The sequence below is a fragment of the Camellia sinensis genome, chromosome 5, assembly GCF_055761805.1.
Source record: "Camellia sinensis isolate YWXY chromosome 5, ASM5576180v1, whole genome shotgun sequence".
NCBI classification, from domain to species: domain Eukaryota; kingdom Viridiplantae; phylum Streptophyta; class Magnoliopsida; order Ericales; family Theaceae; genus Camellia; species Camellia sinensis.
The window spans coordinates 147,499,902-147,525,121 of NC_138965.1; the positions used below are offsets into that span (position 1 = coordinate 147,499,902).

At 34.7% G+C, this 25,220-nt stretch overlaps 1 protein-coding gene and 1 pseudogene across 14 annotated transcripts; both read left to right on the forward strand.

Annotated features, from left to right (window-relative positions):
* Positions 1–4,577: 4,577 nt before the first annotated feature.
* On the forward strand, positions 4,578–23,859 carry LOC114265987 (uncharacterized). 14 transcript variants are annotated; one of them, XM_082869991.1, is made up of 21 exons: positions 4,663–5,027; positions 7,523–7,632; positions 8,551–8,601; positions 8,841–8,999; positions 9,719–9,784; positions 9,887–9,976; positions 10,147–10,452; positions 10,641–10,738; positions 12,058–12,093; positions 13,412–13,532; positions 13,663–13,899; positions 15,785–15,880; positions 16,015–16,080; positions 16,263–16,301; positions 16,388–16,522; positions 17,284–17,389; positions 17,492–17,645; positions 18,478–18,571; positions 18,971–19,159; positions 22,049–22,188; positions 23,316–23,859. In XM_082869991.1, exons 2-20 carry the CDS (start codon positions 7,534–7,536, stop codon positions 22,145–22,147), a joined length of 2,241 nt encoding a protein of 746 aa, XP_082726117.1. In that variant the 5' UTR covers positions 4,663–5,027; positions 7,523–7,533; the 3' UTR covers positions 22,148–22,188; positions 23,316–23,859. The 14 variants fall into 14 exon arrangements, with proteins under 14 accessions (XP_082726120.1, XP_082726118.1, XP_082726119.1 ...); XM_082869989.1 differs by having other exon boundaries at positions 22,049–22,166; positions 23,276–23,859; XM_082869990.1 differs by having other exon boundaries at positions 22,049–22,166.
* LOC114265989 (pentatricopeptide repeat-containing protein At4g22760 pseudogene) lies at positions 5,367–7,200 on the forward strand (annotated as a pseudogene).
* Positions 23,860–25,220: the final 1,361 nt, after the last annotated feature.

The following is a 25,220-nucleotide window of genomic DNA, read 5'->3' on the forward strand; positions in this document are numbered from 1 at the left end:
AAATTTATAAACTGGTTTTTATTTATTTTTAGAAAAACATAAATTACAAACGTGCTTGGTTTGAACAAAGTATTTAAAAAATTTTAAAAACATAAACTAAAAAATATGTTTCTTCAGGCCTAAAATATTTATATTTATATTTATTTTTTTATTATTTATGACAATGGGATCATACACATTATAATTGAAAAAAAAAATTAAAAAAAATTGTTTGAAAAAAAAATTGTTAGTCAAATTTTTAAATTTTTGTTTAAAATCCAACATAAACTCATTTTTTAGGCTTACATTTTTTTCCTCAAATTTACAAACTGGGACAACCATTTATAAACTAAAAAAATTATTAAATAAGTTTTTATGACAGTTTTTTTTTAATTTTTATAAATATAAATTAAAAATTGAAAATAAAATGGTTATCAAAACAGACCCAAACATTTATTTTTTTTTATTTTGTATTTGAATTCCTTTACAAAAACTTGTAAATAATTTATAAAGTTTACCATATATATATATATATGCATTTTTTTAAATAGAGACAAACACAAAAAAAAAAAATAAATAAATAAAAAAGAGAAAATCCTTATTCTTCCATCTACGTGGCCCCCGCACATCACTCATCATGACCGTCGACCATTGAGGTTTGTTATACCTAGCCAATGCTTCCGATTCACCTATTTTTTGTTACAAAATCTTACATTTTAAAAGTCTCAAATAAAATGAAGTGGAAGCAAGTAACCAAAAATGTCTTCTTTACATTTTATTAAGAAGTTGTTGGCTTTTTGACTTTCGAAAGTTATTATTGTAATTTTGAGCATGTCAGTAAGGATCAATCAGTCATTACAGAATATTAATTGCCAACCAATTATCAGACGATTGTGTTTTAGTTCTTTCAGACTCAATGAAGAGAACTTTTACTAGTGACTTTGTTTAAGAGAATTAAGCAAACAATGATTAAATGAAGAACAATTGTAGCATTTCATTAGATAAAATAGAAGAGTTACAAAGATCCAAATCAGCATCGTAGAGGTTTACAACGACAAACTACTTGAAACTACTCCTATGAACGAAGTGCAGTGCAGTGTAGGAATTTGAAGTACATGAATGTAAAGAACATGAAATATAAAACCTGGAAGGAAAATAAAGTAGATAAAACTGGTTTTTTGGATCTGAGTTTGGGGGCTCTTTTTGGGACCTTCTCTGCTATTCATACTTCTCAATGATAACCGTCGAAATGAGCTTCTAACCATCGGATCATCTCTCAATGATTGCTAATCACGTTTCCTCACAGTTAGCTCCACTACGCCATGTCTGCAGTTAGGCTTCTCTCCTGATTTTGAATTTAAATATGAGTAACCGTTAAAGTCACGTCATCTTGCACCTCTTTGCTGATTCCATGCTATGTAGATCCACAATAACCAATACTAACTGCCACATGTGTGATTACGATTGAAGATTTGAATTGTCTTCCCGTATTGCCCTCATCTTGCCACGTGTTAAACCGTGATTGGCCTATACAAAATATGTAGCCAACAGAAGTGTATTAACATAAATACGATAATAAGAAGAGACAAATAAAAGTATATAAATTATTATGTCTTAACAATAGACGACTATGAAAATACACTTAGTTTGTCATTATCACTTAGGCTATGAATTAGGGGTAGATTCAACATTATCACTATGAGATACAAAAATATATTTAGAAATACAAACTCTTATAATTTTAATTTTTTTAGTATAATATATGATATTTTTTAGGAAAATTTACCCATAAATCCCATATGTTAGTCTTATGATCCAATTGGTCCCATTTCTTTTCTAATGATCTGTTCAGTCCCATTGTGTGTAAAAGGACGTAATTGCCATTAATGTGCGTATGAATGTATGAGATACAACTGTATGTGAGGGAAATGGGTGTTTAGGCGCATGTGGCACTGTTGTGGTAATATGAAAGGATTGCATTTGAGGTGGGCCACGTGTCACACAACAGCAAAGCTCACTAAAGGGTTTTGTTATTTGACTGTGGGATTCGTGATTGGCACGTGTCACACAACTTGATAAACACAACAATGCACGACATTGACCCCCCAAACACACTGCACATAAGCAACTTGCACCAACACACACAAAAGGCCAACTATGTCATACATATATAACACAGATAACAAGCAATGTAAAACAAACCAAATACAGATCGAGAGTAAACGCACCCAAAAAGAAAAAATGTACCAAAGTACCAACAGTGTTTTGACATCGGAAAATGCTATCTCGGTGAGTTCGTCACACAGCCGTCACACAAAAACCAACCCACACTACACAAAACCCTAAACATAAAAATAGAAAAGAATGTAAGCGTATCATTCAAAAATCCAGCAACCCACGTCCCAAACAAACAAAAAGGGTACAATCGTCCACTCAACCACTCCAAACAAGGAAAATGGGATCAGAAACGAATAAATCTCTCCACCAACAGGACTAAACGGAACAACAAAATAAAGTGGGGACTTATTGGTGTAACAAATTCTGAGATAGGATTAATTGGTAAATATTCCTATTTTTTAATATTTTGGGGGTGTGGTCGCCTTCCTCTGCACTCCCTAAATCCATCATTGGCTATGATAATATCAAAACTCTAGATTTGGATTGCACCGATTGAGACATGCGACAACTCAAGTTACCTAAAGTTGCTGACTTTCAAACTTTAAAACTATTTTTTAATTTTATTTATTATTTTATGTACTAAGTAATTTATTTTTCTCTATATTTTAATCAAATTTATTTAATTTTTGCATGCACTTAATATAGATGTAATTAAAAAGTAAAAATATTTGTACAATATTTTTTTAAAATTTAAGTAAAAAAAATAAATTTTAGGTATTTATTGTATGTTTAGTAATTAAAAAAATGTATTCATGAATATTTTATTTTTGGATATATTTCAAAATAAAAATAAATTACAAAAAAATGAAAAATAAAAACTTAAAACGGTTTTAAAAAATTTTAAAAACAAATTTTATATTAGATTTTGGGTTAATTACAACAAAAAAAAAAAAACCGAGATTTCACGTGTTTTTCAATTTAAATCCCAGAATTTCAATTTTGACAAATTAAACCCTAGAGTTTCATCTGTGTTTCAATTTGGCCCCTCCGTCCATCTCCGTTGTATTAAACTAACAGAAATCTGGGTAGAATTTCAGATTCAAATACACATATTCAACCACTTGTATTTCCCTCGTCGTAACTCCGTTTCGCCTTATTTTTGTGTCATTGGATTCACCTCATGGCTTAGTTTTCATTCCACTCTTCATACGCCATATTCCACATCTTTTTACTTGCCATTGGAACTTCGAAAGTTGGTTAAAAATAAGATTTTTCTCTCTTTGGGCAAGATTTTCATATTCAAATTCACATTTTCAAGCACTTGTACATCTCTCGTCGTAACTCCATTTCACCTCATTTTCGTGTCGTTAGATTCAACTCACGGCCTAATTTTTATTTCACCCCTCGTATGCCTTGTTTCACCTCTTTTTGCATGCCGTTGGAGATCCGAAAGTTGGCAAAAAATAAGATTTTCATCTCTCTTATTTTTTTCTTCTTTTTTCTTGCTACCATCGCAACAATATTCTTGGCAGTGGAGATGTAATGGATGATATTTGATTGGAAACCAAGGCCCTCTAACATGTTGACCAACCCATTTGGTTTTTGATTTTTATGTGTAGTTGTATACCTATTACTATCCGACGACATCGCCACTATTACCACCACCACATCATCTTGTAGATAATGATAATGAAGTAGCGGCAGTAGTAGCAGCAAGCCACGAGGAAGAGCCGCGAAGGAGGAGGAAGAAGGGGGGGAAAAGAGAGAAAATCTTATTTTTGGCCAACTTTCGTATATTTGATGGTATGCTAAAAGAGGTGAAACAAGATATATGAGGGGTATAATAAAAATTAGGCCATGAGTTGAATCTAACAACACGAAAATGAGGTGAAATAGAATTACGACAAGAGAGATACAAGTGCTTGAATATGTGGATTTAAATCTGAAAATTTTGTCTAAAGAGAGAAAAATTTTATTTTTTGCCTACTTTCGAAGTTCCGACGGCAAGTAAAAGATGTAGAACAAGGCGTATGAAGAGTGAAATGAAAACTAAGCCATGTGGTGAATCTAACAACGTAAAAATGAGGCGAAATGGAATTACGACGAGGGAGATACAAGTGTTTGAATATGTGAGTTTGAATCTGAAATTCTGCCTAGATTTCAGTTAGTTTAATATGACGGAGATAGACGGAGGAGCCATATTAAAATACGGATGAAAATCTAAGGTTTAACTTGTCAAAATTAAAATTAAATTTAAATTAAAAGACAAATGAAACCCTAAATTTTTTTTTTTGTTTGTTTGTAATTAACCCTTTAATTTTTTGCCCCATAAAAAAAAAAAAAAAGGTCTTAAATTTTTTCAGACTAGAGTGGGTTGCACGGACTTCCCATGCCCCAAGTTGTGTGTCAAGTGTCTCCTTACAAAAGCGGGTAGTTTCAGCAACAACACACCTACGTGTACATCTATCAAACCCATAGTTATGGTTATCTGCTTGTTTGTTTCTTAAACGTAAAAAGACCAAACTACCCTCAATCAAAACTCAAACAAACCGAGTCAAAGGACTCGCCCAAACAACGCACACACAAACAAACCCATTTCGATTTCACCCTCCTCCTTCTCTCTCTCTAAAATACTGGACTCTCTCTCTCTCTCTGCTCCCTGAATTTGGAATTTCGGCAGTGGAGAAAACATAAGCACAAAAGCTTCGAATTCATCATCCGATTCGAAGTTAGGGTTCAGTCTCTGTGCTTCGTACCAACCAATTTGTTCGACCTTGTTTGATCAAAATTCGATTATGAAAGAAGAGTGTGATTAATATGGAAAATCTGAGCTTAGTTCGTGTTGGGCTTTGGGGTCGAATTTGAAGTTCCACTTCGGATCAAACTCTATTTTAAATCTCCTCACGGATCAATCTCATCTTCCTTATCTGGTAATGTCTTCGTCCTCTGTGTCTTTCTCTGTCTATATATATGTAGTTGTGTATATATATTTATAGGATTGATTTTGAATGTTTTTGAAGATAAGACAATTGGGATGTTGGGATGGGTCCATATTTCGATGATAATTTGATGGGGTTACAAATTCAACTTTGGAATGTAGGGTTTGGAAGGCAAAGAGGGAATCTATTAGTGTTGCTTTAGAAGTGGTTATATGTAGAGATATTTTAAATGAAAATGGTCAACTTGTAGTAGCTTTCTAGCCTCACTGTGTAACAAGTTGATTTCGAAGCAAACTGAGCAATAAAACTCTCTACATATATGTTGATGATATGAGGAGCTTCCTTGTTCCTCAAATGGTGGTTTCAAAGCTAGGATCATTGTTGAATCACTCTTTAACAGTCAACCAAGCAAAGCAAATCCAAGCAATCATACTTTTTAATGGACTTTACCATCTCGAACCCTTATTATCCATCAGGTCCTCATCTCTACTCCCCATTTCTCTCAAGTCACCACTCAATATGTCTGTCTGATTCTACACCCAATGCAAAACCCAGATGTTTTTTTCGTGGTCTTGCAGCATTAGATTTCTTTCCCAACACAGTCAGTTCAGAGAAGCTTTTTCTCTGTATTTCCAAATGCAGAGATTTGGATTGTGTCCAAGCTCTTTTGCCATATCTTCGTCTCTGAAGGCCTGTGCTAGGATTGGGTATGAGATTGGTGGGATTTCAATTCACGGTCAAGTTCACAAATTTGGGTTTTGTGGGGTTGTTTATGTGCAAACTGCTCTTGTGGATTTCTACTCTAAGTTAGGGAGTATGGGGGTTGCACGTAAGGTGTTTGATGAAATGGTTGAGAAAAATGTGGTTTCTTGGAATTCAATGCTATCCGGGTTTTTGAAATCAGGGGATTTAGCCATGGCTCATAATGTGTTTGATGAGATGCCGGACAAGAATGTTGTTTCTTGGAATTCGATGATTTCGGGATATGGGAAAGAAGGGAAAATGGAGCAAGCATGTGCTTTGTTTCGCTTGATGCCCGAAAGATATATAGCTTCTTGGAATGCAATGATTAGTGGATATGGAGATTGTGGAAAGATAGAATTAGCACGAAGTTTCTTTGATGCAATGCCTAGAAGAAACAATGTTTCTTGGATTACAATGATTAGTGGATACTCTAAAAGTGGTGATGTTGAGTCTGCTTGGGAAGTATTTGACCAGATGGGTGAGAAAGATATACTCTTGTACAATTCAATAATAGCTTGTTATGCTGAAAATAGCCGATCAAAGGAGGCCCGTCAGCTATTCAACAAGATGCTTGAACCCAATGTAAATATTCAGACAGATAAAATGATGTTTGCTAGTGTTATATCCGCTTGTTCTCAACTGGGAGATCTGATATTTGTGTCTTGGATCGAGGCTTATGTGAATCAACTTGGAATTGGAATGGATTACCATTTGGCTACTGCTTTAATCGACTTGTATGCTAAGTGTGGAATTGTTGACAAGGCATACAATCTGTTCAGGGTTTGCAAAAGAAGGATTGGGTTGCTTATACTGCAATGATTTTGGGATGTGGTATAAATGGTAGGGCAAGTGATGCCATCAAATTGTTTCAAGAGATGATGGATGTCCAAATTTATCCAAATTTGGTTACCTTCACTGGGATATTAACTGCCACATGTTGGTTTGGTTGAAGAAGGCTATAATTGCTTTGTCTCAATGCAGAAGCATGGACTTGTGCCTTCAGCTGACCATTATGGAATTATGGTTGATCTCTTAGGGTGGGCGGGGTGATTAGAAGAAGCATATGAGTTGATTAAAAGCATGCCATTGCAACCTGATGCTGGGTTTGGGGAGCATTGCTGCTTGCTTGCAGTTTACATAATAATGTTGAGCTTGGGGAGATTGCAGCTAAGCATTACTTTGAGTTAGAGCCTGATACAACCGGTTATCGTTCCTTACTCGTCAGTATATATGCCTCTGTTGGGAGGTGGGATGATGCCAAGAGTTTGAGAAAGGATTTGCAGTAAAAGGGATTTACCAAGATTCCTGGTTGTAGTTGGATGGAACAGAGTTGAGTTGAATCAAAATGTGGCAAAGGCTGTAAATTATATTGCTTTGTTGGTTGGATAACAACTTCATACATTTATTCTTCATGTTGAAAGTTCTTTTTTTTTTTTTTTTCTTTTTCCCCTCTTTATTCACCTCAACAGATGGAGTGTCCATACAGTAAGAATTAAGAACTTCCCATCAACATATATAGAGTTTTATTGCTCAGTTAGCTTTTGCTACACAGTGAGGCTAGAGAGCTACAAGTTCACCATTTTCATTTAATAGAATGAAAAATTTATTAGGCCACTCGTTTCGAAGCTCTCTAGCTTTTAGCAATTGCAAACTCGTTGCAGCAGAAATGCGGATCAGTTCCTAGAATTTGATTAGGCGACTCATTTCTATTCATTGTTGTTTGTGTATTATTTTTGCTTTAGGAGTTTCGGCAATGCACCGTGTGGGCAGCGCAGGGAACACAGCCAATTCAGTTCGCCCTCGTAAGGAGAAGAGGTTGACTTATGTGTTGAATGATACTGATGACACAAAGGTGAGGCCTCCCCCCACTCTGATGTTAGTGCTTATTTTGATTCATTTTGTTTTAAATGGGCACTTTTCTAGCCAATTATCAACTTGACAATTATTTTAATAAATAATCAACTTGACATTGTTGTTATAAAGAAGGCATGATAATAGGAAAATATAAAGTATATTTATACCACTACAAATTGGTTTGTTGTGAAATTTGTCATTTATGTTTCCTGAGATAATTGGTCAGTATTTTTGTTTGGTATGCTCTGATTGTGAGTTAACTTGGTTAACATAACTTCCACGTAACCCATCATTACCCACCTCATATGTTAATGCCTTTGTGAACTGTGCTTTATCATAATCCTTCGCTCTCTCTCTCTCCCCTTTTCATTTGATTTGCATTGTAGCTTGAAGAATTTGTTTGTTTACTACTGGTGCTACAATCAATCATGTCCACCAATATTTGTTTTCCATTAGTGATGAAGCTAAGCCAAATGTTCAATATTTGCGTTGCCGTCTATATCAATTCACCTATATATACATATATTATCATTAGCTTATGGTTATTACACTTTCTATGTCAAATTGTATGAACAATTAATTGCAACGTTTGATGTTTAGAGCATTTGGCTGCTTCAGTCAATTATTATTAATAACTTTTCGTGCATGAAATTTAATATTTTTATGTTGATAAACTGTGTAAGGGCATAACATATGCTTGACTACTAATATACCTCTATTATCTGTGTCATGATGGAACTAAGTACCCTTTTTTGAATTTTGCCATTGCCTTGTATAACTTTGGTTGTATGTCGTCATATATGGATGACAGATTTGTAAATTGATGATTAACAGAAGTTCTATTGTTCATTAGTGATGAGTTAGTTTATCACTTGCTTTTGCCATGATCACAAGTTAATTGAAAGTTAAACTGTAGTTGCACCAATGTGGAACTCAGAAACAAAGGAATGAAGAAAATGGAAAAAAGGTGATGTTGGACTTATTACTTTTTTTTACAATTAATGATATACATGCGTCATGTGTGCATCCATTTAGCATATGAGAAACTCTTCTCGCCACGCTTTCTTGTGCATTTTGGTTCTGCAAGACCAAAAGAATGTTCTTCATTGTTTTCCTCTAATATTGTTGATTTTACGATTTATAACTGTCAGGGATGAGCAATAGATTTCAACGTTACTTCATTTTGAAATGGTTTGCTATTTGCAGCATTGTGCAGGCATAAATTGTTTGGCTGTATTGAAATCATCACCAGCGGATGGGTGTGAATACCTCTTCACTGGGAGCCGTGATGGCACATTAAAGAGATGGGCGTTGGCTGAAGATGGAGCTACCTATTCTGCTACATTTGAGTCGCATGTTGATTGGGTACTTTCCATTTGGGCACTTGGTTATAATTTGTAATCCACTTTTCTTGTTGGCATCTGGTTGAAGAATAACTTTTTCAACTACTTTTATTTGCCCCCCCTCCCCCCCCCCCTTCTCTCTCTCTGCGCGCTCTTCCTTTTATATTGACTACTTATTTATGAAAAATAAGTAGTTCAATGGTGACTCCTTATCTTCTTTTTCTTCTTCTTCTTCATCTTTTTAATAAATAAAACAATTCATTTAAGTTGCCAAAGGATTAGATATTAGGTTCCCCACAAAACTCACCAAAAGAGTGAATTAAAACCTAGGAGCTGCTTGCTTTACTTTGTAACACTCCTAACTCTGTCTCCCTTGCAAGTTGCAATTAGCCAAAACCTCAGAAGCTGACATAAAAAACTGACTGTGGCATAAGCCTCATGAGCCATCACACTAGAAACTCTTTTTTTCTTTTTTCTTTTGTTTTTTTCTATTTTAATCAATTGTTGATGAAGTCTTATTTGTGTCTCATTACTACTTGGTTGTGGTAATATGGAATAGCTAATTCAACTTGAACCTTGAGTTGGATGCCTGAACTGCTGACAGACTAACACCCTCTGAAAAACTTCAGTATTGAAATTGGAGATTGATATGAAACTATTTTAGTCCATACTATTTCCAACTTCTGAGGCATATGTACATATTTTAGCATTGATGTGAATTGAATGCATTGAGTTGTGCAGGTCAATGATGCTGTAATTGCGGGTGGTAATACACTAGTTTCCTGTTCCTCAGACGCCACACTCAAGGTTTGTCAACATCATATACTGTTGTAAGTGTCATTATCCATCCATTATGTATGCCCCCATTTATTGATTTCATTTTATTTTTTTCCCATTGAGATCCACCAGACATGGAATTGCTTGTCTGATGGATCTTGTACCAGGACTCTTCGTCAACACTCAGACTATGTTACTTCTCTTGCTGCAGCCCAAAAAAATGTAATTTCTCTATAAATATTGTCATGGACCTTATTTACTGCATGGATGAAAGGTTCTGTTCAGTTTAATCCTGCTATTCAAGTTTTGTGTTTTTTATAGTGCGAGTGGTGCTTGGAGGCATAATGTTATGTTTTTATGCCACAAGTTTCTGATCCTTTTATGAATTATAGAGCAATGTTGTTGCATCTGGTGGCCTTGGTGGGGAGGTTTTCATATGGGATCTAGAAGCTGCAGTTGCTCCAACCTCTAAGACAAGTGATGCAACAGAAGATGATTGTTCAAATGGTGTTAATGGAGTGGGAAGTTCTGTACCCATTACTAGCGCTCGTACGATTAGCTCAAACAACAGCATATCGTTGCATATGACTCAATCTCATGGATATGTTCCCATTGCTGCCAAAGGACACAAGGAGTCTGTCTATGCTTTGGGAATGAATGATAGTGGGACTCTTCTTGTTTCTGGTGGAACGGAGAAGGTATATTCTGATGGTTAGTTTACTTTTTATCTTTCAGGTTTTTTGGGTTCCTGAAACAGCGATGGAATGATTGAAAAATGTGTTTGTTCCTATGTTTTATTGCAATGTAATGTTTTGGGTATTCTTGCAGTTGCGGTTTATTATTATGATAGAATTCAATTCCCCTTGCAATGTTTGATTTTATGTAGGTTGTGCGTGTTTGGGACCCAAGAACTGGTTCTAAGACCATGAAACTTAGAGGGCATACAGATAATGTTAGGGCTCTGCTTTTGGATTCTACTGGCAGGTTGGTTGCACTGAGCTGCATTGTATGGCAGTAACGTCTTAATTGGTTGTTTACTTAACTATGAGTTGATTTTGATCTTTATCCTGCTTCTGAAGAGAAACTTAATGGCTGGTTGCACAAGTTGCGTATTGAGCTGATATTTTCCAGGAGTATGGGCCTAGATTAAGTTGGATGCTTAGGTATAGAAAAATAACAAATCAGTACTTAGGAATCAATGACTGGACATTGAAAAGCTAGACATGTCGTCATTATCTATTTTGTAGTGTTCTGCCAACCCAAATTATACCCCTAGTGATGCTCTAAAGTAAACTAATTTATGTAAATGCATATCTTTGCATGTGCTTGAAAGATATATTTTTCCTTGGTACATGTTTAAGTTCAATGCATCTCCTTGCTTGTTCACTAAAGTTTCTTTTGTTTAATAATCTCTTGCAATTGATTTTCTAGTTCATCAGTCTCTCCCAGGGTTTTAAATATTAGCCGTTAAGTATCATATCGCTCATTATGTATTTGGTATTTCAGACCTCTAATGATGTTATTCATCAATATATCGGCCGATTCTATCTGATATTGACTGATTTAAATCGATGGAATCCGGTGTAGGATAGTCAATGTAGTAGTAAATTGTAGAATGATGTAAGTAACTAATTTGGGGACAAGAGAAATATTTTTCAGTAATTTATAAAATTAATAAAAATTGAATTATCAAATAAAGTGACAACATGAAATAAAGAAACCACAAAATCGGAATGGAGGTTTGGAGTTTATAAAAGGCACAGCACTCATTGACTTACTTGATTGCATTCTTTAGCATTCATTTCTTATTCTGATGGTGCTTAACTGATTCTATTTGTTATTGAAGCACCATCTAGATATTGAAAGTTATTTTTAAGAAGATTCCTTTCTTAATGAAATGGTCATCTGCACCAACTGTTTTTCATTGGTATCATTCTTCTTTGATGTGTGTGCTTTGTTTTCTTTGCTTTCCCCACACAAACTGCCCCTCTCCCCTCCAACCAGAAAAACAAAGAGAGAAGCAGTTACAATTAGTGATTGTGATAAGTTAGATTAAAAAAAGATCATATTATCGCTTATAGTTTTCAGCAGCACAATGTCTCCCGCAAAGTTTAAATTCCAAAAACCTGCTGGATGCTTGAAATGTATTCCAAATTTGTGTGGTTGCATCTTTCTAGACCGAATCAGCTGTCTTTTCATTCTATTTTAATGGCTCATCCTGATGTGTAATATTACCACACTACATATATAATGTTTTTGGTCCCGCAAGTTAGTAATAATGGTTTCAACTTTTATGATTGCAGGCTATGCTTATCTGGATCCTCGGATTCTATGATCAGGTTGATTTCAGATTCCAATTTTTTTTTTTTTTTTTGATGAGCAAGAATTATGTTAATGCTAAGAAAAGGATAAAAGGAGTACAATGGGGGCCAGGAAGTGTTCGCAAAGAAAGGAAAGGAAAACATTAAACAGCAAAATTAAATCACATACTCCAATCTCTATGAATTAAGAACAAATGATGAAGCCCTATAATAAAGTAATTTGTTATATTTGACATGCTAATTTTTGTTTAATGCAAATTTCTATCTTATAGTGTGCCCTGTTCTGCTCAGACGTAGTAATAGGCTCAACTTCCAATGGAAACATAAGAGTCAAATCATCCTTGGATTTGGATCCAATAGGATCCTGTTTGATCAAATTGGTTTCTGTGGTTAGACTGGTGGATTCCTATTATTTTCCATTTCAAGTGTGGTCATTAAGAAACTTCTCTATTTTCATTAATATCTTTTTTGTTTTCATTAAGAACATTATATACCTAATATAATGACCCAATAACTTAGTTTGACTTATTTTTAACTCATAGGCCATCAGCGTTCTCTGTTTTCATTAATATCTTTTTTGTTTGCATTAAGAACATTATGTACCTAATATAATGACCCAATAACTTAATTTGACTGATTTTTACCTCATAGGCCGTCATCATAGCCATCTTATAGCAAAGCCAAGCTAACCAAAATATCTTTAACTTCTAAAACATGAGAAAACATTGGTAAAACCATACCAGTAACTTACTCTTTATATGAAATGTAATTAAATCTTGGATTGACCCAAAGCTTCATTAGATGAGGCCTAAATGTGCACCATGTAAGATCATGATTCTCTCTTTTCATAATTCATTTGTTCTACATCATTCAAAATAACTCAACCATGAGTTTTGTAATGTAGTAGTATAAGAACAACTTGTAATGTTCGGAGGCATGCACTCTTAAAATTGATAACACAACTGCATTTCTCAAAATAGTAATCATTTTTATTTGAGAAATGCCAATATTACCCCAGATAGGAAGCATTGGACTTCAATTTGACTTTGAAAAGGAAATTATTTCTGCTCGTCACATTCTGAAACATTCATATCATTAGATTAGCACTATGTTTACCCTTCTATGTGGTGACCTCTCTGAAAGTTCTCTCTCTCTCTCTCTCTCTCTCTCATGTATGGTCTAAAGTCTTACTGAAGATATGGATGAAGACTTGGGATGCCTGTCATGCCACTTATGCATCTAAAAATACTACAATGAACACAAATTGAGTAATTTTTTTTCTTTCCTTTTAATTAATACTCTTTTTCGTAAGTGATCAGTTCTCCTTTTTTAATAGACTATGGGATCTCGGTCAGCAGCGTTGTGTGCATTCCTATGCAGTGCATACAGATTCTGTTTGGGCACTGGCCAGTAATTCAACGTTCAGTCATGTTTATAGTGGTGGGAGAGACCTTTCTGTGAGTCCAGTTCTATTACTCGAACCAATTCAAATAGTCCCTTAGTTTCTGTCATATTTTCTTTTGAACATCTCTTGCTATTTACTTTCATACTCATCTCTTTGATGCCCAATTCTGTTTATTCTTCCAGTTGTACTTAACAGACTTGGCAACGAGAGAGAGCATATTGCTTTGCACAAAGGAACATCCTATTTTGCAGTTGGCATTGCATGATGATGGTATATGGGTAGCAACAAGTGATTCTTCTGTAGATAAATGGCCAGTTGAAGTTCGTAATCCTCAGAAGGTCTTTCAAAGAGGTGGTTCATTTTTGGCTGGTAACTTGTCATTTTCAAGGGCACGGGCTTCCTTAGAAGGATCCACCCCTGTAAGTGATGGTCTTTTCTTGTCTGTTTCACAGTTTTTACCTTTTAGTAATAGATTTTGTGTTTTAATTGTCTCTGTAAAGTATTTGTGGGATGCTGCATTGATCACTTAAACATAATTGTAAGTATATTCTACTTTTCATTTCTGATATTCAGATTTAGTTTTTCAAGAATGTTTGGTTATTGAAGATTTAATTATCCCCTCTCACTCTTGCCTCCCCTATTCCCAACCCCATCCCACTCGTAGAAAGGGCAAAAACAAATTGTTTTTGAATGGTAGATTGGTTGAAACTTTTATCGAATCATATGAATCAAATCATGAATCACAAGATTCCAACCTATGTTACCTAGAATGTTAATCGTTCCGGTACATGGAACGGGAATGGGATCGTGGTACGCCATATGCTCTAAAATGTGATATGATAGGAGTAGACTTATATATATTACACTTAAGAATTTAAGGTACTTCTAGAGTAATTTTCTTTTAACTATTAGATATCATTTTTTTTTTTCATGTAACAAATCATTTTTATGAAAATTATGACCCATTTTTGATTTTTTTTTTTCACTCGTCAAAACTTAACTCACCTTGGATTTTAGTTCATATACTCGGTTTTTTTTTTCTCCTAAGGTAACATTTAAAGAAATATATTGGAAAAAACTGTTGGTATCACTTCGGATCACTAAATTTATCGATTTGGAACGAAAGTGTTCCATGTTTCGAAACGTGTGTACCAATATGTCAATCGTTAAGGTATTAGCGTTTTCTGGTAACATAGATTCCAACACCCCATGCTCTAATGTTAGACAAGAAATGATACATCTTAATTTCAAGATAGGTCAGATAGTATTAAAAAAGTATGTGATGCTTATTCAAATGTAAAGAAAATTGATTTCTAATTGTGGTCACATTTAGGAAGTTTCAGATACGTATCTGCAAGTACTCAAAAGGTATGGATATGGCTTCCTTATAGAAATACTGGTGGTAATTTTCTATTTTCATATTCAAGGTTAGGAGTTTTAAATATACGCCATGAATGATCCGAGATGATTAGTTGAATTATTTTATTAATACTACAAGATTGTTAGTACAATGTGGAATATGTCTGCAAGTCGACATATGTTTATGAAACTGACTGTCATTTGTGTTTGAGAATGTGTATCCCTCATAAATCATAGTCTTGCTTTTTAAATAAATTTGACCCTTCCTACAAATGGATAAAATCATCATTGCAAAGTGTTGTTGCTGGATAATAATTCCATTCAGCCTATAGGGAGCCATCTTTAGTTTGGTCATGCAATTCATATATCTTCACTAGTTATGTCCTTTTTTTTTTTTTTGGGTCTTCTCTTGTCTTGGTTAGTTGGCCGTCAAATCTCTGGTTTAGGAAATATTTGAAAATATCAAAAAAAGACAGAAAATCAATTAGTTATTGTTGTCTATGTGAAAAAATTGTGCATACATTACATGTGTGTGTATGTATGTCTTTTTGCTGACTTGTCAGAATAGTCTACTTGATGTCTCATGGATTATGATATATCAGTTAGAGTGTCAAGGTTGTGAAATGATATTGCAGAATGAGCAGGAGTGGAATGTGCCTAATAAATTCTTGAGACAATACTCTTAACCAGGCTTACAAGAAGCAAAGCCTAACTTTCCAATGAATAACATTGGATAAATTCAGTGGTGAAATCGAATCAGTTTGAACTATCTAGAATTCTTTTTGTTGTAGTGATTTTGATTTTTGGTCATGAACAAACTCTTGTTTGTCTCATGCAAAATCTTGGCAATCTGGAGTTAGTTTTAATGTATTTTGTTCTTCTATCTTTTTCCCTTTCTTTTAAATGTTGGAAAACTTAAGTGCTGATAGTTTTACAATGTTGTAGGTTCCTGTTTATAAAGAGCCATCCGTTACCATTCCTGGCACTCCAGGAATAGTGAAGCATGAAATTTTAAATAATAGAAGGCATGTCCTAACTAAGGTAATTCTGATGCTTTGCCATATGTTTTATTCATGAAAGACTTTTATCAACACCAACTGGTTCTTTGGAGTATGAAGTGTTTGTCATGGTGAACATGATCTGTAAATCACATGTGACTACTTTGTATTTGATAGGATACTGCTGGATCAGTAAAGCTGTGGGAGATCACCAAGGGCATTGTGGTTGAAGACTATGGAGAGGTTGCAAATGTGTTAAATTTTCTTTTGTAGTTCATATCTGATTTCACCATGTTAATTACCTGGTTGGGGGAAATGGTGGGGGTATTCATGTTGTATTGTCACGTGGTGTTTTAGTAGAAATATGTTTCTTTTGGCTCTATAGAGTAATTTGTTGCTAAACAAATTTGTTGTTTTCTTTTTAGGTCTCATTTGAGGAGAAAAAGGAAGAATTGTTTGAGATGGTATGGATTGCTAACTCACACTGCATTGTATCTTAAGTAGCCAAGAATCTGGTGGATTTTGCTTTTGACTGACTTCAATTCTTCAGGTAAGCATTCCTGCATGGTTCACTGTGGATACAAGGCTTGGAAGCTTGTCTGTCCATTTGGATACACCACAATGCTTTTCTGCAGAAATGTATTCGGCAGACCTTAACATCATTGGGAAACCTGAGGATGACAAGGTACACATCTGTTTTTTTGTTTTCGTTTGTTGCCTCAACCCTACAGCAGATGCTATTATCTGCTGTTACATTTCTCTAAGCCTCATTTTTCATATCATAAAACTTAATTTTGAGATTTATGGCACCTCTGAAAAGGTGTCTTGACGAGGTGATTCTTCAATGAGGCAAAGTTTAAGCTTCAAAGATGTTAGAATTTTATAAATTGTAGAGCTTATACAAACTAAATGTGCAAATATAAAATGCAAAATTTAAATACGACGGATGGAAGATATTTGAGAAAAAAGATTAAGATATGAAAGTGTCATTAAATTCAATCAAATTTGTTCCTCCAGTCATTTAATGTAGGTCAATCTAAATTTGACAACAAACTGTTGAGAATCTTTACACAGTTAAAAATGTGGCTTGTGTATGTGTTTGCAATTCTGTAAGGTAAGCTTCAAAGAGGTGTTTGTCCCTCAAACTGGGGCACGCCTCAGCATCTCTAGCCTCAAAGTTCCTTTAAAAACTGCAGTTAACGAATGTATGTCTGGTGTAAAAGAATTGAGCTGTTGCAGATGTTTGAAGACCATAATAGGTAGACAAAGTTCCATGTTCTTTCTGTTCTCCCTTTTGTGTTTATTTTTGTGCTTTCTTGTTAAAAAAAAAAATGCAGGGAACCTTGACTTTCAATAACATAAAGGGGTTGTCTGCAAAATCTGGACTTTCTGTAGGTTTATTAGTATCAGATTCATTTATTGCATTGACCTTATGTAATTCTGCAGATTAATTTGGCTCGTGAAACTCTTAAAGGGCTGTTGGCTCATTGGTTAACCAAAAGAAGGCAGAGATTTGGATCTCAAGCTTCAGCCAATGGAGAAGTTCCATCTGGCAAGGATATCTCTTCTAGGATTCTTACCCTTTCAAGAGTCGAGGTAGATGGTAGTGCTGAAAATGATTCCATGGTTTATACGCCTTTTGAATTTTCTACAGCTTCCCCTCCTTCGATTATTACTGAGGGTTCTCAAGGTGGTCCATGGAGAAAGAAAATTACTGACTTTGATGGAACTGAAGATGAGAAAGATTTTCCTTGGTGGTGTCTGGATTGTGTGTTGAATAATCGCTTACCTCCCCGGGAAAATACCAAGTAATTATTTGGTGTTATTGCTCTTTATTTACATAATTTGCCTTTGGCCTGTAAAAAATTTGGCACATGAGGAACTCACAGTATCTGTTGGCTGTCTTACACACTTGAAAGATGTGTACTTCATGCACTGAATCTCTTGAAAATTGTCTCTCTTCACCCTCCATTTCTCTTATGCTCTATTTGGTTCACTGGAATGAGAGGCTATGGAATGATCATTCCCTTACAATGGTGAATGATGATTCCATTTGTATTGTTATTTTCATTATTTTTTTTAGTCAACCAAATATGTGAATGAATATTTTGATGGAATTATCATTCCATTCCACCCCATTCTAGTGAACTAAACACTACCTTACAACTTATGAAAGGTTGTCACTTTTCGAGACTTACAAAACCTTTCTCGAAGGCATTCACATGGTTTTCCTTGAATCATGAAGTTGTGAGGGAAGATTTAGAAGTATTGTAATTAGATAGCCCCCCTAGCCCTCTGTCCCATCCTTTCCTGTATCCAAAAACCTACCATCCAAAAAAGAAGAGGGAGAGGGAGAGCGAGAGAGTCTAATAAACCGTTCCACATGAACCTAATTTTTTTTTTTTGTTTGTTTCTGCTCTTATGGTTGCCTTCCATTACTTCCCTGCTTTCCCCTCTTCGGTGTTGTACTGTTGTTTGCATGGTTCAGTGGACACAATTAGCTTTCCTTAAGTACAGAGAAGTAAAACTTCTTAATAAAGTAATTCTCAGCAGACTGCTAAAAGCATTTAGTTACTATCTACTTTTTGAACTGACCAGTTTTAGTAGGATCTTCATCTGAATTTATTCTAATTTCTGCAGATGCAGCTTTTATTTACATCCATGTGAGGGCTCAGCTGTCCAGATTCTTACGCAAGGGAAACTGAGTGCACCTCGTATATTGAGAATACATAAAGTAAGATTTTATTTGATTTTGTTGGTAGTTTGATAAATTTTAAAGCTTTGTGCTTCATCTTGGGTTTGGTTGGTAGTTTCATAAATTTTAAAGCTTCGTGCTTCGTGCTTCATGGAATAATGCACCTGTAGAAAGAGATACCACCGCTAGTTATTATTCGTTCAATATTGACCACCAACTTATATTGGTTTGTTTTCCTACTAGAGGTCCCGGTTTCGAATTATTGTGAATTTGATCTCTATTGAGGCCTAATTTTGGAGTCCAGTTCTGTGCTGGTGTTGGGTTTCAGTTTGTTGTGTAACTTTTAAGCATTAATTTTTATTCTCTCTTGTTAATAAGAAAGATGCAGAGCAAACATTTGTCTGAACAAGTTCTTATTTATTTAATTTTTTTTTGTAGGTTATTAACTATGTTGTAGAAAAGATGGTTCCTGACAAACCATTGGATAACATGGACACTGATGGAACCTTTGCTCCTGGACTGCCAGTAGGGCAGTTACAACATTCAACTCTTGGAGGAGATGGTTCGTTTCGGTTGAAGCCTTGGCAAAAGCTTAAGCCTTCTATAGAGATCTTGTGTAACAATCAGGTAAGTGAATATATTATAATGGATGTGAAAATATGAATGATGGCCTTCTGCTAATATTTAAGGAGCATTTTACGTGTTACAGTCTTTCAAATCATGGTGCCTTTTAACTCTTTAAATGGTGAAAAATATGCCACTCTAGTAAGCAGCCTTGTACAACGTGAACAAGTCAAACCCTGGCACAACTTCTTCTTGGTTGGTAATGGAAACATCTATTCTAAGTCACCCATTACTTGGGCTAGGAAACTTGCTTGAGAGGAAATATGGTAGCAAGGAGCATGAGTGTAGCATGTGCCACATGCTTAGCAATGGAAATGCAGTCACCCATTCATTTGAGTAATTTGATGCTTAGTTTTTTCAAATGAGGCCCCTAATACAGGTACTTTACAATGGCTTCGTTTGGAAAAACTTAAAGTTAGCTTTTAAGATTATGGCTTTTTAGATTATTGGTTTAAAATGCTTCCAATAAGTTGTAAAAGTATTTGGTGCAACTTTTTGGATAATGTGTGAAAAGCTGAAAGTTTTTGATAAATAATCCAAAAAATAATTTTTGGCTATGTAAAGTCTAAAATGCTCAAAGCTTTTTTGAACCTAACTACATTTTAAAAGGGATATGCCCATAATTATGAAAATATTGAGGGCCTGTTTGTCCAACCCCAAAAGCTAAAGAAGTTGAGTTGGAAAAACACCCCTTGTGTAGCTTAGCAAAAGCTAGTTTTTGGCTAAAGTATGTTGATTAAGCTATACAAGTTGAATCCAATAAGCTAAATACCAAAAGACCTTCCAATAGCTTTTTTGAAGCTATAATCCTACGTTGCACGGACTCTTTGGTTTTTGGGAGGTACCTGTGTCAACACGACATGACACGATACGGATATGGATATGGGTACGGGTACAGTTGTGGGATACTGCCGGGACTCTGCACTTTGCAAATCGATACAGCAGAGCCCTAAATGTAGAAGAGAAAGAGAAGAGAGCAAGAGAACCTGGTCGCCAAAAGGGTGAAGACCATCAATCACTTCTTCTCTCTCTACCGATCTCCTCTTCGACTTCCCCTGCGAGTTTGACGGGTCTTGTCTCATCTCCACTTCTTCCCCCCCCCTCTCTCTCTCTCTCTCTATCGATCTATCTCTTCTTTTTCTTTGTGGATGTGTTTACTCTCTCTCTCTCTAACAGATAAAAAATAAAATAAAAAACCCTGATAAAATAATCTATTTTATATATAATAATAAATAAAATAAATCATCTATTTTAAAAAAGTAAAAAAATCTATAAAATAAATCATCTAAATTTTTTAAAAATATTTCCTTTAACATAATTTGTTATTCCTTATTATGTTATACTTTATTTTATTTTATTTATAATATATATAGATGTCAATTAAAAATAAAAAATATATATAGATAAATTAATAATATTATTAAGAGAAATTATTGGGTGTGGTACTTTGGGTTTGAGAAAAAATTATAATAGAACCGCCATGTTATCAAAAAAATATATAATATTTTTTTGACACATCCATGTCTAACCGTATCCATGTACTCATGTCTAATTTTTGGGTACTTTTTAGCCGTATTCGCGTATCCCTCATTTAGAAATTTGTCGAGTCGGACCTCGAGATACATATTTGCACCCGACACTCGTACCCAAGTCCATATAATGTAGCTGTAATTCAAATAATCCAATTTAAAAGCTTTGCCAAACGATCACAATGTCTTTTTTTGCCGCATGCTTTTATTATTGCAACATGTTCATGTATGGTTTACATGTATGGCTCGTATGTTGCATTGTGGAAGTCTCTTCCTCACCTCTTTTTACCCCTTCCATTTCCTTCATTCTTATTGATACGTGAATAAAGAGGATTACATAAATATTAAGAACATCTACATGCATTTCTTCATCTATCTTGAGTTCTCGTGTTTGTCATTATTGGTTATTTGTTTGCCTGAAAAATTTCACATCTATGAGATGAACGACAATTAACAATGTCTACACATTTTGACTTGCTCTTCTTTGGTGGAGTTCTCTTGCACTCTAGCTTCTTTATTTTACATTTTTAATATTCATGCCAATACCATGTTTAAACTTTTTCTTTTTTTTGGGTGTGGCTTGTGTCCAGTCCGTAATCGGACTGGATTGTGCTGTTGGGCCCCGTGGGCCCACCATGGAGCTCGTATCGATAATCCAATCCGTTTAATATGTAGGGCTCGTTGAATACTTTCATCCTTACAAAAAATCACATTAATCGGATATTGATAGCCACTTGATCAGATCATATTTTTGTCAACGTTCAGTATGATTTTAAAAAAAAGGCAAGTGTTAGGATGTGCAAGGTGCATATGCTATGCACTTGCATGAGTTCTCACAAATATACATAAGTTACTTCACAAAATCGCGTAAGTTCTCACAAATATACTTAAGTTGTGATTTATTAATTTTTTATGGATTAACTTACGTACGTTTGTGAAAATTTACTTAACTTTGTGAGATAATTTACGTATATTTGTGAGAACTTATGCAAGTGCATATGGTATGCACTTGCACACTTAAGAATTGCCCTAAAAAAAATTAACAGAAATGCAACATGACAAGTAGTAATCGATATTCAATCAATGTGATTTTTGTAAGGATGAAGTACTCGACGAGCCCTATACATTGAATGATTCGGATCATCAATATGGGCTCCGTGGTGGGCCCACGGAGGCCCAACAGTACAATCCAGTTCGAAACCGGACTCGAGATGAGCCTTGCCCCTTTTTTTATTATTTATTATTTATTATTTCATTCTCTCACTTTGGAGATATCATGAACTGTCTGGTCCATTTATGAGATTTTCCTTTGAGTTCGAAATCCATTACCATGTGGATTTAGTGACTTCTGATTCTTTTCCAGATCTTATCCCCTGACATGAGCCTAGCAACAGTACGGGCTTATATATGGAAGAAATCAGAGGATCTTGTCCTCAACTACCGAGTGGTGCAGGGCAGGTGACATCATGGACATCCGGGTGGTGAGTACTGGCTTACTTTCATGTATGTAGTATATTTTTTTGCCTCCTTTTTTTTTTTTTTTTTTTTTTTCTCTGTTGGTTTATTCTTATAAACAATTTTGTGGCCTTGAGTTCATGTCGGTATACCATATCTGTTGCATTTCAACAAGTCTTGAGTTTCTCCTCACTATTTTTAGTGTCAATGCTGACATGGAATGTAATTCTTCTTCATTTTCTTCCAAGTGATTTTTTCAAAAGGAATAGACCAATTACAAGCATCCATAATGGCAATAATACAGTGACACAACACTGGAAAAGGGACATTCTCATTTTGTGTGAATTTTGTCAAAATTCTGCTATTGGCCTGTGGTTTCCAAATCATGTATTCTAGTATTCTCTCATGTTTGTTAATATTGCGACTTTTAGATTTGTATACCTAAGCCAAATATTGAAGAGATGGGATAAACCTAGCAGTGTATTGTCAAGTTGACTTGGCTGAGTCAAAGCTTAAAAGTTCGTTTAAAACATAAATTCCAATCTTTGTAGTTAGCACTAGTAGTAATTATAAGCTAAGTAGCACAGACACAGACACAAACACTGACATGCCAATTTTTAAAAAAATACAAGACACAACACTAAGTAATATATATATATATATATATTGCATAACTTAAATATCAAAATATCATTCACATAACAATTGCATTCTAGAATGCAAAACAATTGTAGAACACTAAAATACTCGTGATTTATTCATCTTATAAATGTATTTCAAAACATATTTGGAGGGCACAAGTAGCATTATGAAGAATGCAAAATATTACTACCATTATTATGAAAAGATTCATCACATAGGTTGTGTTTGGAGGGTTCAAGTGTCCAAGCAGTGTATAAAATATCTGATATTATGAGTTTAAATTTTTTAGTTAAGACACACTGATGAACTGTTGGGCACGATTTTAGGAATATTCATGGAGTGTCAGTGTTCACCATGACACGCCGCCCCCATAGACTTGTCCATGCTGCTTATATTATAAGCAGTGAACTATCATCTGTTTTTTTTTGTTTCAATGTTTGTACGATTGAACTCAGGCCTATGGTAATGTATATTTTGTTTTGTGCTTGTGTAGAAAACTTGGAGTTCTTCTAAGTGGTGCTTGTGTTGATCAGATTTATTTGCAGCTTCCTTGTAAATCTCGATAGCCAATGTCAATTGCTGACTTGTGTAGCAGCATTCCCAAATTTGCCATGAATCCCGGGTAGCAATTTCCTAGTTGAACAATTGGTATAGGAATTTTGAGCTGTTTAGCCAACGTGCACGCTTTACAACACTTGATTAAGATATTGTGGGGCTGAGTTTGCACATGGCAATAGAAGGTTTTTGACTCCGAAGGTGAAGGAGAATTACTGCCAAGTACTGAGCTTCCTGAGGCGAGCAGTAGTATAGTTTTGGGTTTAAAAAAAAAAAAAAAAAATTGTATCGTGGGGTACAGCACCTAGCGAAAACCACTGCTACGGGGGTGATTAATTTTTCCCGGGAAATAATACATACAATTATGATTCGTGTCCACCTAGTTTGTTTTATAGAAATATTTTGTTTCTTATTTTCAATGCTCTCTTCTGTACATGTTGTTTATCTTATGAGAGGTCCAACTAATTGAAGACTGTTGTTACTGCAAGGCATGCAATTATAGTAGTAATTGGGATTTGTTTACTGCTCTTCTTGTCAATTTGATTGTACTGTATGAAATTTTTGGTTTGTGGTTTATTTTCTTTCTGGGTGTGGTGAACTACACGTTGATTTTTCTTTGCACATAGCATTATTATTTGTATGATCCACCCTCAACATAAAAAAGTGATGTTATATAAATAGAATTTGTATACATAATGTCATGGTAAGAATAGTATTTTTCAAACATAAAATAAAGGAAGATTGTTGATGCACGGAACATGGCTTGAGAAATTACTTTGTTTTCTTTGTAATAATGTTTTAAGCAGTGCCAACTTTTCTTAGCACCAAAGGCACTCACATGGATGAGAGGTTGGGGGTTTAACTTTCGCTAGGCTAGATTGTGGAGTAATGCTAGAGACCTCAAATATTTTATCAAAAGTTTTACCAAATGTCTCACATGGATGTAGGACTTACACAATGTGGGTCCTATGTGGGTCCCACACCCATGTGAGACATTTGGTAAAATTTTTGGTAGAATTTTTGAGACCTCTAGCATTTTTGTAGATTGTGTGGCCGTGTATAGCTTATTTCTGTATAAATTGTCACACGTTGCAATTGCTGCGTAGCAGTTTTCCTTCTACACACCCTTAGGATTAGGTTAGAAATATAAACTGTATTTGGAACCAAAAAAAAAAATAATAATAAAATCCATTGAAATAAGATATGAAGCAGCAACTGTTTCTTTGCTTTTGGTGGTTGTCATAAGCAACCTCCTGAAAATGATTGGTTTAGTTTCTTTATTCTACTGAAATTTTGCATGGCTTTGATTGATGAGGAAAAAGGGAAAAACAGAATTTCATGATGGCAACGGGTTGGGTTTTTTGAATTTTACATGTGAATTCTTGGTTTTAAATTTATTTCTTTCAGTGATATAAATTTAAATTTTATTTTAATCTTGGCAACTTTTGACTTACCTACCTCTATATTCGAACCTAATCCTATCAATGCTCTCTGAAAGAATTTCCATTAAAATTGTGTTTTGGTTAAATACAATCGAATTGGGTAATTTTGTTGTCATCCCAATAGTGGAGGTTTCAATCTTTGGACGAGTAGAATACGATTCTTCAAACAATATTTTGCCAAAATGTGAAATATGATGATTCTTGCAAATATTTGTTTTTCTTGGAGGAGGAAAAAATGCAAAAAATTTAAGTAAATGGATGAATTTCAAGGATGGTGGATAATTTCCAACTTGCACCAAATTCTCATTTTTGGAATTTAACATTATTGTAGTTTTGTGGGAATGGACTATTTTGCTTGTAATGTTGCAAATTGTTCTCACCACCACTGGGTTGGAATCATAGTTGTCAATCTTGTAACGGAATACAAATAGGCTAATGCTG

Coding starts and splice junctions, on each gene's coding strand:
- LOC114265987 (XM_082869983.1), top strand. CDS start 7,534: ATGCACCGTGTGGGCAGCGCAGGGAACACAGCCAATTCAGTTCGCCCT. Junction 12,094..13,411: donor TCCTCGGATTCTATGATCAG/GTTGATTTCAGA, acceptor CTTTTTTAATAG/ACTATGGGATCTCGGTCAGC. Junction 18,572..18,970: donor GTATATTGAGAATACATAAA/GTAAGATTTTAT, acceptor TTTTTTTTGTAG/GTTATTAACTATGTTGTAGA.